General features: G+C 46.6%; 1 protein-coding gene across 1 annotated transcript; it reads left to right on the top strand.

Moving 5' to 3' along the window:
- Positions 1–9,457: 9,457 nt before the first annotated feature.
- On the top strand, positions 9,458–13,156 carry MYCN (MYCN proto-oncogene, bHLH transcription factor). Its single transcript, XM_062488465.1, has 2 exons — positions 9,458–10,718; positions 11,785–13,156. Exons 1-2 carry the CDS (start codon positions 10,019–10,021, stop codon positions 12,381–12,383), a joined length of 1,299 nt encoding a protein of 432 aa, XP_062344449.1. The 5' UTR covers positions 9,458–10,018; the 3' UTR covers positions 12,384–13,156.
- Positions 13,157–14,557: the final 1,401 nt, after the last annotated feature.

Raw genomic sequence — 14,557 nt, 5'->3', positions numbered from 1 at the left:
ATACAATGATCAAAAGAGAAATTAATATGCAAAAAGTATAACAGTGAAAACAGCACTAAATATATGTTTTTCAGTTTTCTCAGCTGTAAGTCAAACAGCTACGTTTTTAAACTCTTTTAATTAAGGGGTGCATTCTGACTTTAACTGCTTCTTCTGCATTGACATTTCAAATTACCTAAATTGAACGTATGTTACAAAATAATAAATTTTGTTAAAAATGAAGGCAAAGGAAGCCAGCAGTTTTAAAGGATTTTTTTAAATTATACTCTAATATCATTGAGCCAGAACTCCATGTAACCATTTCTTCTCTCAGCCATGCTCTCTTTGGGGTAGCTACAAGACTAACATGCTGTCCTGTCTTCTGTCTTGTATTGTGTTTTTTTTCAACTTCACCTTAGTTTGCCACTTACAGTCTGTAACCTGTAAAACCATTTTACAACAATTATGTACAATGATAACAACAAGACACTTCTTTCAGCCTCCTATTGATCATGGCTCCCTTCAAAGCAATTTTCTGACTTACAAGCTGTGTTTCATACAAAACCCCTTTGCATTTGCCTGGAAAAACATATAAATATATCAGGCATATGAATAGATCACAGAAGTTGCTGAAACAAATGCAAATCTGGCTCTGTTGAGTCTGGTTTCTCATCTTTTAACAATCATTTGCTTTCCCAGGAGGCAAACACCTTTATCAAAGCTGGGGTATCCATGATTTGTCAAGGAAACAGCAGGAAAGTTTCACAGAAGCCCATGGAAATTAACTAAAGTGAAATAAAGGACACAGGCAGCTCACTCTTGGGAGATTATGAGAGACATGCAGAAAAGGAGGAAATTGTGAGAGTGAGACATCCAAAGATTGTGGCATAACCCTTCATATATTTCTGCTTACAGCCAGAGATACATCAATAATTTCTGACATAAATAAACAAAAGTTTGACCTGCCGATTTACTGAAGCAGGGATGGTTAATAATAAAACCATCAAAACTCCATAAAGGCCTTTAATGTGTCTAAAGATATTTTCATTACTGCAGTAAGTGTTAAGCGTTTCCTTTGCTGTTAACAGTTTTTACAGCAAAGCTTTGATGAATGTCCCACAGGTTATCAGTAAGGGCTCTGTATGTTGCATATAAAATAAAAAACAACTAAACAACCCAGAAAACTACTTTTAAGTTGTGGCCCAGGACTAAAGCTGGAATCACAAAGGGCAGATCTGTTACTGGTATCATCTGGCACAGTCTCAGTGGAAGGAAGCCAATTGACACCAGCTGAGATTATAGTTTGATGCATCCAACCTCTTATTCACTCTTAAGTCCATATTTTTCTTTTCTTCCCTTTTATGTTCTAGTCACCAACACCATTCTGGCCAGTCACTAATAGTCCTTAAAGGCTAATCTTCCTGTTAGCTTGCATTTGAAAATGAATCTCAGATGTAGGAAATTAAAGCCTTCCTCCCAAACATAAAGCAGATTCCAATTGAAAACTAAAGAATTCACATTTCAAGCCACTCTCCAAGGATGTCTTTCTCTATTGGTAACATTTGGAGATGTTTGAAAGGAGCTAATGAGGACAGGTTTATGTGACTGGTTATAATTTTACCTTCCCAACTGCACATTTCACATTTGTCTCAGTGAATTATCTGGTAAAATATTTCATTATAATGAATAGTTTAAAAAGTTTTGCAACCAGAGAAACATTCTGAGCTAAAGTTTCAACAACAGCAAGGAAAGTGAGCTTGCCTAAAAATGCTCAACTGGCTAACCATTCCAAAAAAGATAAAATATTTAAGCACATAGAAACATAAAATGTTGCAATGCTTCAAACAATTAAATAATTGAATATGAAGACAAAGCAGAGGGATACAGGTAGAAAATAAACTGGGTAAGAATGAGGAACAAACTATATAAGTAACCATTTTACAAGCCATGTGAACAACCTAAAAGATCTTCTAGTGTTGACGGAACAACTTTTCCTGCTGTGGCATTAAAAAGATTTTAGCTAAACTAAACTTTTCCGAGAATTAAACTAATTGAGAACAGGTCTTCCTGATGAAGTGGCATTGTGGCTTTTCCACTGACCACTCTGAGGAGAAAATCTTACTTGGTGAAGCTATGAGACCTCACCAGTCCCCTTCCCATTTGCCTATTACCTGCAGCAGGTCAAGAGAAACAGGTAACTGCTCTCCAGTGTAGTTCTCTCCATGCCTGTAAACTGCAAAATATGAGTCTCCTAGGCGTTACTAAACTAACAAAGAGTTCTTCCCTGGCTTTAACAGGCAGTAGAGTGGATATTGATTGAAGAGACTCAAACCCTTGACTTTCAAAGAAAGACTGAAGACCTGTGATGAGATTATTAATAAAGACATCTAATCCTGCAAGAGGTCTGACATATTTGCTGTGGCTGAAGGACACAGTAAAAACTAATATCACTGATACCCTCAGAATGACTGGTAGATGACAATCAACTCTTTATTTGCATCATGGTAATACAGATCAGTGTCTCGGCGTGCCGAACATACATTACATTCCCCATAATTAAAAAAAAAACACTACTTCCATTAACTTTTTTCAGAGGTTAAAAAATTATTCTAACAAAAGGCAAGTTTATCATTGCTGTCATATCCATGAGGCCAGGTAAATGGAATGCTGGTAGACTTTCCCATGATCAAGGAGAGTTGGGTTAGAGAATACCTAGTCTGCCTTTACCAAATTTGTGGACAACACTCACACCCAAGTTGGGTATGAGTAGAAAGTTGGGTATGAGTAGAAAGGCTCTGCAGAAGAACCTGGACAGGCTGGATCAATGGGCCAGGATCAGTGGGAGGCATGAGGTTCAAACAGGCCAAGTGCCAAGTCATGGACTTGAGTCACAACAAACCCTGCAGTGCTACAGGCTGGAGAAGAGTGGCTGGAAAGTGGCCAAGAAGAAAAGGACCTGGGGGTGCTGGTCAACAGCAGCTGAACATGAGCCAGAGTGTGCCCAGGTGATCCGGAAGGCAAATGGCATCCTGGCCTGTACCAGAACAATGTGGCCAGCAGGACTAGGGCAGTGATCGTCCCCCTGTACTGGGCACAGGTGAGGCCACACAGATGCTATATTCAGTTCAGGAAGGACATGGAGTGGCTGGAGCAGATCCATGGAAGGGCAGTGGAGCTGCTAAGGGTCTGGAGCACAAGTCCTGTGAGGGGTGGCTGAGGGAGCTGGAGCTGTTTAACCTGGAGAAAAGGAGGCTCAGAGAAGACCTTATGGCTCTCCAGGCAGATATCAGCCTCTTCTCCCAGGCAACTGGTGATAAGAAGACATAGTCTTAAGCTCTGACAGTGGAGGTTGGACATTAGGAAGAAATTCTTCATGGAAAGGGTGATTAAATACTGAAATGGACTGCGTAGCAGGTGGTAGAGCCACCATCCCCTGGAGGTGTTTAAGGAGAGACTGGATGTGGCACTCAGTGCCACAGTGGTGTTCCATCAGATATTGGACTTGTCGATCTCATAGGTGTCTTCCAACCTAACTGATTCTGTGATTCTAGATAAACAGCCTTGCTGTGAAACGTGTCACTCAGTGGTCTTACCTGCAACTTTTTCAAGTTATGTTTGTTTTGCTTCGCTTTAGAATACAACAGTAAGATAACCAATGCTTAGATGTTTATCTAGCCACACACAGGGTTGGAAAATCTGTTGCAAGCAGGATGTTTTCCTGAGAAACTGCTATAAGCTTCTGTCAATTCTGTAAAAATGTAAAAACGACATTTTAGGCCTTCTGGTTTTAATGAAAATCTTCCAATGCTCCCTGAGCAGCTAGAAAGGAAGCTGAGGGAAAAGACTAGTACACAAAACAGTGGGCTGACCAACTGCTTTTGAAGAACTTAAATATACACAAAAAGCACAGAAGGAATAAAGCTTTTTCTTTTCCCCACCTTTCGAAAGATGGTTTCTGATATATCTAGGAACACTTAAAGGTGGAGCATTAAGCCACCTTTACCACTAGATAAATCTAGTATCTCTGTTTTTAGCAGCCACAGTACTATTATCAGACTCTTATGAATAATACGGTTTCAAAATTAGTTCTAAAATAGAATTAGTCCTCTGATTACCAGGTAGTCCATAAAGTGCTTCTGGATGCACAGGTGAGATTGGCTAGAGACCTTTGTGGTGACTGTAAGTGAAATAACTCACTTTTTTTCAACGTCTTGATCATGGAAAACATTATACAGGCACTAGGTAATGTGGCTGGTAGTTGAGAGCTTTTATGTCACAAGAACATCTGAATTTTTTGCAGGCCTTTGTGACATCCAAAGGCCTTGTGACTCTTTATTCTCATCTAATGGATAATGCTGACACACTCTGCAAGAACTTGTGGGAAAGCAATTGCTACCTCAGACTGTTACAATCAGCTTACTGGGGAAATCTGCTTCAGTTTCCATAAGTGACACTGGGCAAGTCCCTAAGCCTGTCTCACCTGGATGTAGGTAAATCAGCAAGAGAAATAGTTTAGATTACACACTCTCAGCAGCTACACAGCAGGGAGCAGCACAATTCAGTAAGCTTACTGAATATATGCAGGAATAAATCTGCTGCTCAAAAATCTGGCAGCTTTTATGTTATGTTAACTTTAATACTTACCTCCAAATACTTAATCCACCTGAAAATTTTACTAGTGCTATTTAACAGGAAGTAAATAGCACTAAATTAGGTCTTTTTTAAGGAAAAAAAAAAGTATATGAGTGTTCATACCTACATCCTTCCTAGTCCCACAGAGAATTTCACATGTAGCTTCTGCTGGTTGATACAGAACAGGGGTAAATCGTCCCAGTTCTGTCACACTTTTGCTAAGTGCACTCAGAACACTGGTATTGGCCAGTTTCTCCATGCCCTGATTAACAAGACCATTTATAAAATCTTTTACAGTGTAACATGAAGACAAGAGAATACACACATTACTTCTGAAAAGAAAACAGAAATGTACTGAAGGTGCCTCTGAGGAAGACGACTGCACACATATCAAGTAATAGTATAGTTTCTTTGGATCTTCTCAATAGTTGCAGGCTGTGAGGGTGAATAAGAGATGTGTATGGCCAGACAAATTTGCCTCACACAGCATTTCTTAATGAATCAATGACAACAAATGGGAAGATGTACAGTGGCCCTGACCATAACTTTCCGGTGTATTATGCCCAGGTCATCCAAGCTCTCAGCACAGGGCTTTCCCAGGCTGCTTGCTAGGTCATACTGAAGACCACTGGATCCACTTAGATTCTTACTGCTGTACAAATAAAAGCATCCTTTAGACTTTTATGTACTTTTTGACACTTAGTTTTCACCTCTTCTAGATAATGAGTTCTTACAATGCCTTAACATACTTACTACACAACTGGTTTTTATTGGGACTCACTTCTACTATCAGTACATCTTAATCCCCAAGTTTTCCCAGTGAAACAACATAATAATAAATTTACAGTAACTACTAGCAATTTCAGATTTTCATTTGCCTTGAGGCTTCTTGATATATGTCATTTCAGGGACAGAATAGATCAGAGAAAGAAACACAAATGTTGATAAAAGAGCCCAAGGTGAGTATCAGTCAAAACACCACAAGGATTTGTGCAGTCCTTCCAAAGCTGTCCAAGTCTTTCTCAAGTGTAGAAAACAAAGCAATAGATCTGGGATTTTAACAAGTCATTTTACCTAAACAGAGTTACTCCTCATACACAGGAATGTTTCTCAGCGTACTGTTTTCCATTTCCTGTTTGTGGGGGGTTTTGTTTTTTGTTGGTTTGATGTTTTTTGGCAATGAAAGTTATTTTAAAAGATTGGTCTTATTAATGTTCTCATTCAGGGTGCTACAAAAGAGATCATATACCACAACAGAGCTTTCCTGGAAGTTCATGGTATTGATCCCATACACATACATATGGAAAAAAAATAAATAAAAAAAACCCAAAACAAAACAAAACAAAGGGAAAAATTAAAAACTATTGAATTAACAATAAATAAGATAGCAGCCCATATCCATTTCCGGATAGACATAACAATATTTACATATATAAAACCACTAGAGGCAAGATAGAAAACATAAATGATTAAAGGAGGAAATAATACATAATTGTTTAAATCCACAGTGGTCATCGATTGATGAGAATAAATAAATAAATTGTTCACACATTCTGTGACTTGCATACATGAGTCCTCACAAGATGTACCCTGTTTAAGGTTACTGAAATATGGGGGGGGGGGAATGGAGGCGGGGGAGGAAATCCCAACCACCCACACTTTCTTTTGGCCAGCCAAATCCTCCAAAAAAAAAAAAAAAATCATAAATCTTTATGCTTTCGTAAGACTTCACATCTTCAGAGTACCAAGAGCACATTTGCTAATCAATGAATTCCCCTATCTTGAATCCAAAGTACCTTAGAGGAAGGGGGGCCGAACCACCACAGTTCAGGCAAACCTGGCCTCAAATATTCCGCCAGATTGATGCCACAGGGGCTGGCAGCGACCTCGACAGCAGCAGATCCAGCGCTCCTCTGCTGTACGGTGCACAGTGCTGCCCCTGCACAGCTCCCTCCCAGCCGAGCCGCGACTCGGAGCAGGGAATCCTTAGGTCACCGTCAGCACCCCCGCCTGAATCCTGTGCTCTTGGAAGCTGCGGTACAGAGGGTTCACCTTCCAGGTGTCTTTTTTGCTGTCAGCCAGACCAATGGAAGGCTCCTGAGATCAGCCAAATCGTTGGTGAGGGGAAGGCCAGGCAGGGCGAGCCGAGCCAGCAGAGCTTTGCCAGCAGCTCACTGCCTTGGCTGGGGCCATGGCAGAGCAGGTGCCACGCTCGGTGAGAGCCAGCCCGGCCCCGCCGTGCCACAGCGGAGCAGCACCGCTGAGCCTCGGACACTGCCGGCAGCCGGAGGGCTCCCCAGGCCGCCTGCGGGCACCGAAAGGCTGCGGGAGCCTCCCGGCTTGGCCAGCGAAGCGTGACATGGATGCGAGGGGCGATCACCACATGGGAAAAGCGGGACTTTCCTGCCCAAAATTGCCGGAGGGGACGAGGCGAAGGGACACACAGCACATCCCTGCCTCACACAGGGTTTATTTCGCTCTCTAGCGAGCGGCCTCCCCGTCCTCAGCCGCTTCCATCGACGCCCAGCTCTCTCTCCCACCACCCTGCCCGCCGTGTTTGAACGGCCCGGGCTCGTCCCCGCCGAGGCGGGACAGGGAGGCGGCCCCGCCGCCACCGCACACAAAGCGGCCGCCCGCCGCCACCGGCCTGCTGCGAGCGACGCCCCAGTCCCCGCCTCAACCTGCAGCCTATGAGCAAGGAGGCACCGCCCCGAGCGGCGGCGGGATCGGGATCGTACCCGCGCCCGCCGCCGCGCACCGCCGAGGAGAGTGCCGCGCTCCCGCGTCGTGCCGTGCCGTGCCGTGCCGTGCCGTGCCGGCGCGTCCCGTGCCGTCCCGCGGCCCCGCGCCGGGGGAAGGAGGCGAGAGAGCGGTGGGTGCCGCCGCCGGGCAATGCGCGGGGGCGCCGGGAGCGCCGCCGCTGCGCCGCGCGGCCGCAAGGTGTCGCCGTGGGCAGCGGAACGCGGGTGCGCCGCCGGTGCCGGCGCTGAGCGCGGGGCCGCCCCCACGGGGCCCTGCCGGCAGCGCGGCGGCGTGAGAGCCCCGCGGGCCTACGGGGAGGCGATCGCTACCGATCGTGTACAGAGCCCTGCGGGCGGAGCGGCTCCCTCCCCCGGCCGCTTTCCTTAGCCCTTGTTTGTTTATTTTCAACTGCCTCGGGGGGTTGCGCGCGAGGTCGCAGCGGCGGGAGGTGGGGAGGGCTCCAGGGGCGACGTTCCTCGGAGCTCGAGGCCGGGGTGGCGCGGGAAGGGGCGGCACAGGAGCCAGCGGCCGCGGCGGGGCAGGCGCCGGGCAGGGACGGGCCCCCGACATCCGAGCGCCCTCCCGGAGGATAAAGAGCGAGCGGGGCTTTTGGCGCCAAACGCGCGGCCCCGCCCTGCGCGCGTGGAGCGGGGGCGGGGCCGGCGCTCCCGCCATTCTCCCGCTGTTTCCCAGTGCTCCCTCCCAAGCGTGTCAGGTTTGTTTGTTTTTTTTTTTTTCCCCTTAACTCGCTTATTTATTTATTTATTTATTATTTTTAAAATGCCTTTTTTGGGGGGTTAGTAATACCCAGCCGCTTCAAAGCCGGGCAGTGACAGTCATCTGTTTGCGAGCAGAGGGTGGATGCGGAGGTCGGGGCGGCCGCGGGGGCCGGCGGGCGGGCGGGTGCGGAAAGTGCTACAGACACCATCGGCTGCTTTTTTTCCCCTCTCCCCTTCCCCCCGCCACTCCTCCCCCTCCCACACCCACCACCATCACCACGGAGGTAAGAAGAGGAAGCTGCAGGTTCTGGGCCGCAGGACAAAACCCCAATCAAATAAATCCAGTTCCCCATCGCGTTCGAGTTGCCGAACTGGGAAGGATGGGGCGGGGAGGGCAGCGCAGGGGCAGAGCGGAGCCTGAATGGGGTTCTCACTGAGCAGAAGAAAATCCTGGAGGATATTTGTGTTTTGGATTGGAGCTGTTGCATTGAGATCGCCAGTTTTGTAGGTGCCTCTTTACTGATTTGCATTTTAAAGTTTAATGTATCTCCCGAGTAGAAAAATGCACAGTCCTGGAGGCGCTCAGGGGGCGGGGCGGGAGCGCAGCTGAGCGAGCCGGGCGCGTTTCTCGGCGTTTCATCATAAGGCTTTTCATGGATTTTTTTTTTTTTTTTTCCCCCCTTTTCTGGTCTCCGTCTCGGCGTCAGCTGTTGGGAACCCAGCAGAACGATTTCCTTTCGCGTTACCTTAACCGAGCTGAAGGGAGACTCTGACTGGGATTTTTTGGACTTTAAACTCCTTTTTTTTTTTTCTTTTTTTTTTTTTGTTTGTGGTTTTTTTTTTTCTTTTTTTTTTTTTTTTGGAAGTCTGATGCAACGGAGCTCTCGGCAGAGGAATGGGGCTGTGGTTGACTGGCCGTGGGTAGTGAGTGGTGGGTCCGGCCGAGGTAAGGGCAGCAGCGGGCTCTCACGGGAGGTGAGAGAGCTGGAGTGCTGGTGTGTTTGCAGGAGGTTGGAGTGCAAGAAGTGGCAGTGTGCGCGGAGTTGTGGTCCTTGCAACCTCGTTGTTGCAGGAAAAAGGGGGAGAAAAACTTCCCGTGCCTTCTTGGCAAATCAGGAGGCTTTGTTGGTGGCGCCGGGGTGGTTTTAATGCATTTTTGTGCGTGAGGTTATTACATAAGGTTGATAATTTCTGTTGCTGCTGGATTTCCCCTCCTCCCCCCTCCCCCTTTGTGTTGTGTGCGGATTTCGCTGGCTCGTTTTGAGTGAATGAACTGGCGATTTGCGAAGTTGCAAAGAACCCCTCCGCCCCCCCCCCTTTTTTTTTTTATCCTTCTCCTCTCCCCTTTGCACTGCACCGCAGATGACAAAAGGAGTAAACTTCCTCTACTTTTGCTGGCATATTAAGAAGCCTTTCTGGAGAGATTACGGTATCAAAGCCGTGCATCTGTCTGCAGTTACTGTGCTGTTCTGAGCGTTTGAAGCGGTTTGGGGAGAGCCGGCGAGGGCTATGTGCACAGGCTGTGCATCCCCGCCGGACTGTGCACGCTGGGTTTGTGTCCCCACGGAGCGGCGGGGCAGGCTCTGCACCGGGGACTACCTGAGCGCTTTGATTGCAGTATCTTGAGTCGGGAGGAGAAAGGTGTGTGAGATGATTTTTTTTTTTTTTAATCAACTTTCTAAAGGGTGCTCCTTGCTTGCTATTGATGATGGCATTATTTTTTTTTCCCTTCAGTTATGAGGAAGTCACGTTCGTGTCTGTTTATTCGTATTTTAATTGTGGTTTTGTTGTTTTTTCTTCTTTTTTTTACCTTTTTTTTTTTTTTTTTTTTTTTTTTTTAAGTTTCAGGTCGTGGGAGAGCCTCTCTTCTTCCCCTTAGTGGAAATACCCATAAAACCTGTGTTTGAAACTATTGCTCGACCCAAATCAGCAAAAAGAGACCCGTAATGCCAGGAATGGTCAGTAAAAACCCAGACCTCGAGTTCGACTCTTTGCAGCCCTGTTTCTACCCGGACGAAGATGACTTTTATTTGTGCGGGCCGGACTCCGCTCCCCCCGGCGAGGACATCTGGAAAAAGTTCGAGCTGCTGCCCACCCCTCCTCTGTCTCCCAGCCGGGCCGGGCTCCAGGAGCACCCTCCGGGGGGGGGCCCGGCGCCGTGGGGAGGGGCGGCTCTTTGGGGCTGCCGCCCCACCGACCCCGTGGACTGGGCATCGGAGCTGCTCCTGCTGCCCCCCGAGGCCGACCTGTGGGGCGGCGTGGACGGAGGGGACTTCTTCGAGACGAGCCCCGGCGTGACGAACAATCTCAACTCCATCATCATCCAGGACTGCATGTGGAGCGGCTTCTCCGCGCGCGAGAAGCTGGAGCGGGCGGTGAGCGAGAAGCTGCAGAGCAAGGCGCCCGCCGCGCCGCCGCCCCCGGGGGCCGCGGGCAGCCCCGCCAGCGCCCGCGCGGAGCTGGGCGGCGCCGTGCCCGAGTGCGTGGACCCGGCCGTGGTCTTCCCCTTCCCCGTCAACAAGCGGGAGGCGCCGGCGGCGGGCGGAGGGGCTCCGCGGGGCGGCCGCCCGCCGCGCCCCGCCGGGGACAGCCGGGCGAGCAGCAGCAGCAGCAGCTCCTCCGGGGACGACACGCTCAGCGACTCGGGTAAGAGAGCGCTCCGGCCGTAGGGTGCGGGGGTGGGGAGGGGGGCGGCGGCCGCGGGGCGCGGGGCGGCCGGCAGGCGGCAGCAGGCGCGGGCACGGCACGGGGCCGTCCCCGCTCGCCCTGTGCCCGCTGCGGCGGGGCCGGAGCCTTCACCGGGCAGCAGCTGTGGCCCGGAGGGGACTGCGTGATGCTGGGCACCCTCCCGGCCCCGAGGGACTTGAGGGGGTGGCAGTGAGGCTGTCACCGCCACCCCGGAGTGCGAGGTTTTTGGGGGACGACCGTGCGCGCATTCCCTTGGGCGCCGTGCCTGCGGGCTGGAGCTAGACTTGTGACCCTGAGAGCATTGCTTGTACTGACAGCTCGAAACGCCCCAAACACGCTCTGTGCGTGCACGCAGAGACGTCCCCTTGGGCTGAACTCGGCGTGTGTAGATGAGCTGGTCCCTGTGATCACCGCCACAAACTTGGTGATCCGTCCCGCGTTTCAGAGCCTGCTGTCCCTTTAATGTCTGGTTTGACAGCTTTGGGTGAGGAAGCACTTCCAACAGCTGTCTTCTTGGCAGTGCACCAAACGCCGGCTTAAAGGGTCCCCGGCTGGAGCAGCTTCACCTTCTGCCTCAGAACAAACCCAGCGATTGTTTCGTTTTCCGGCTGCTTTTCTACCAAGCAGGGGCTGTGTTGTGGCTCTGTGCTTGCCTTTTGTGCTGCAGTTCGACGATTCCATTCAAGCTACGTACATTCTGTCTAAAAATTCTTCTCTGCCTCTGTGATTGTGTGGGTAGTAGCCAAATTTTGTTTGAAAGTTACGTGTATTTAAGAACCATTTCATCCAACTTACTAAGCTTTCAGAAATCCCTGTTCTTTGCTGATTTCATGTGTATTACATACTTTTACAGATCTATATCTGACTGCAGATGGTGGGCACACCCTGGTTTTGCCATCGGTTAATGTAATTAAATAATTACTGCTTTTACTGGATATATTTTATCAATAAATACTGATTCTTGGTCAGGATATTTTCAGGGAGAATAATGTCTGTTTTATGTCCTGTCCTTTATTACCAGAAGATGATGAAGATGAGGAGGAAGAGGATGAAGAAGAAGAAATAGATGTTGTCACAGTGGAGAAAAGACGCTCCTCCAGCAACAAGTCTGTTACCACCCTTACTATTACAGTGCGTCCTAAAAATACCACTTTTTCATCGGTCAGGACACAGCAGAATGGACTGATACTAAAACGTTGTGCCCCAATTCACCAGCAGCATAATTATGCCGCTCCTTCTCCATTTGTGGAGACTGAAGAGGCTCCACCACAGAAAAAGTTAAAAATTGAGGTGCCCCGTCCAGTGAAACCCACGATCCAACCAAAGCCTAAGAGTTCAAGTCCTCGAAACTCTGATTCAGAGGACAGTGAACGTAGACGCAACCATAACATCCTGGAGCGTCAACGACGTAATGATCTACGGTCAAGTTTCCTCACATTAAGGGACCATGTTCCAGAACTGGTTAAAAATGACAAAGCTGCAAAAGTTGTAATCTTGAAAAAAGCCACTGAATACGTTCATTCTCTTCAAGCAGAGGAGCAGAAGTTACTGCTAGAAAAGGAAAAATTACAAGCCAGACAAGAACAATTGCTAAAGAAAATAGATTACAAGAGGACTTGCTGAACTTTTGTTTTTGTTTTGTTGTTTTTTGTTTGGTTTTTTGTTTTTTTTTTTTTTTTTTTTTTTTGGCTGATCAGGACAGTCATTGCCACTTTGCACATTTTTGATTCTTTATTAAAAAAATTGTGTTTTTTGACGTTAAGAATGTTGGTTTTAATTTCAATCCAGTCCCTGAAGTAATCGACAGACTATATTATCCGGGTACGGAGCAAATGGATGTTCTTGCAAGGAGTTTATTGCGAGACTACCGAACAACAATGGACTGCCTTTTGTTTTTTCTTCTTAAGAACTGTAGATGGTGGGGATTTTTTTTTTTTAAGTGTTGTGAGCATTTGGAGCTGCTGATGACATCTAATTGAGTTTTAAAATGTTCATTCCTAAGTTTAATGGTGCTTATGTTCCAACAGATGTTACTTTAGGGGTTGGCATTTTGTACCCCTGTGGGAATTTCTGTAAATACCATCTACACACTTGCCTTTTGTACATGTCTTGGGTTATGAGAGGTGGCTTTTGCTGCCAGTATTAGACTGGAAGTTCATACCTAAGTACTGTAATACCTCAATGTTTGAGGAGCATGTTTTTGTATACAAATATATTGTTAATCTCTGTTATGTACTGTACTAATTCTTACATTGCCTGTATACTTTAGTATGATGCTGATACATAACTAAATTTGATACTTATATTTTCGTATGAAAATGAGTTGTGAAAGTTTTGAGTAGATATTACTTTATCACTTTTTTGAACTAAGAAACTTTTGTAAAGAAATTTACTATATATGCCTTTTCCTAGCCTGTTTCTTCCAGTTAATGTATTTGTTAATGTTTGGTGCATAGAACTGGGTAACTGCAAAGTTCTGTGTTTAATTTCTTCCAATGATGTACATTTAGTGCTGCGTCTTATAGCACTTTGAAATACCTCATGTTTATGAAAATAAATAGCAATTACATGATGTGCCATTTACTATTTTTCTTTTAAATAAAATCTTTAACTTTGCAATATTGATGAAATACAAAAAGCATTGTCCCATACCCTTAACACTTCAACTCTTGGCATTCAACTCTCAGACTATAAGGTGACACTTTACAAAGGTCAGCTGGGCAGGACATTTCCCTTTCTGGTTAAAAAATAATTGTATTAAGAACTGTGTTCCTGTTATTTCATACTTGTGTTGTCAGGATCATCCCAGGGGACCAGATGTACCACACTTTGTGGAATGACTCCTGTGTCTTGCACAGACTCCTCAAATATCCACTGTACCCAGAGAATTGTGAGGGATCAGATTAGCAAACAACTGCTAAGGGACTGTTTTTTTTTTTGTTCATACAGGTGAAATGAATTATGCAGGTAGACTTGCCAAAGCATAGAAAATTGAAATACATGTAGTAAACAAAGATCTTAACTTGGCTGCTCTTCTTTGTACTAGGAGAGCCTTACAGCAAGCTGTCTATCATTGCACTGGAGAATTAATATTCTTGTTTGTACCTGAAGGTCCTGGTTGTTATCATGTTAGTTAGTAGTAAAATTGAAAATATCAGGGAAGATGCAGAACCATGAAGCATGTATCAGATGAACATGGAACTTGGTTGTCTCAAGAACTGGCATTTGGTGTGACAGGAACAAGACACTCAACTCTGAATCTATAAAACCTATTTGGTCATTGTATTAAAGATTACATGATCAGGGAGTTATTTTCTAGTCTCTGTAGCCATTTTTGAAATTGTCCTTCCTCACACTGAATCTGAAAAAAAAAACCAAAAAACAAGATAGGAATCAGTGACCAAATCACTGGTAAGTACTTTCAGGATCCACTTGCAAGAAGCTCACCTGTCACATCTGCCCCTGCTTAGCCACAAAGGAAGTAGCATGTCTGGTGATGGAGGTACAGAAATCCTGTACTTGCCATGAGGTAACGGGAAGACCAGCGTGGTGACAAAATAGCCCCCAAGTAATGGATGTGCCATAGGTCTATCCCTACAGATTGATGTACTCATAACCTGTGTGCTCTTGGGTCCCAGGCAGCTTCTGTACCATGACCACCAAGAACTGTACATAGGTCAGTGCAGTAAATCCACATATTCAACAGACATAGATTCAACACTCTGGATTCAGCTAGGCCTACACAAGCATTTGAAGAACTGGCCTGAATAGAGTTAAGATCTAAATTCAGACTCAAC

This window comes from Cinclus cinclus, chromosome 3 (assembly GCF_963662255.1).
Source record: "Cinclus cinclus chromosome 3, bCinCin1.1, whole genome shotgun sequence".
In the NCBI taxonomy this organism is placed as follows: domain Eukaryota; kingdom Metazoa; phylum Chordata; class Aves; order Passeriformes; family Cinclidae; genus Cinclus; species Cinclus cinclus.
Note: the sequence above shows the minus strand (reverse complement) of the source record. Positions and strands in the feature narration are given on the sequence as shown.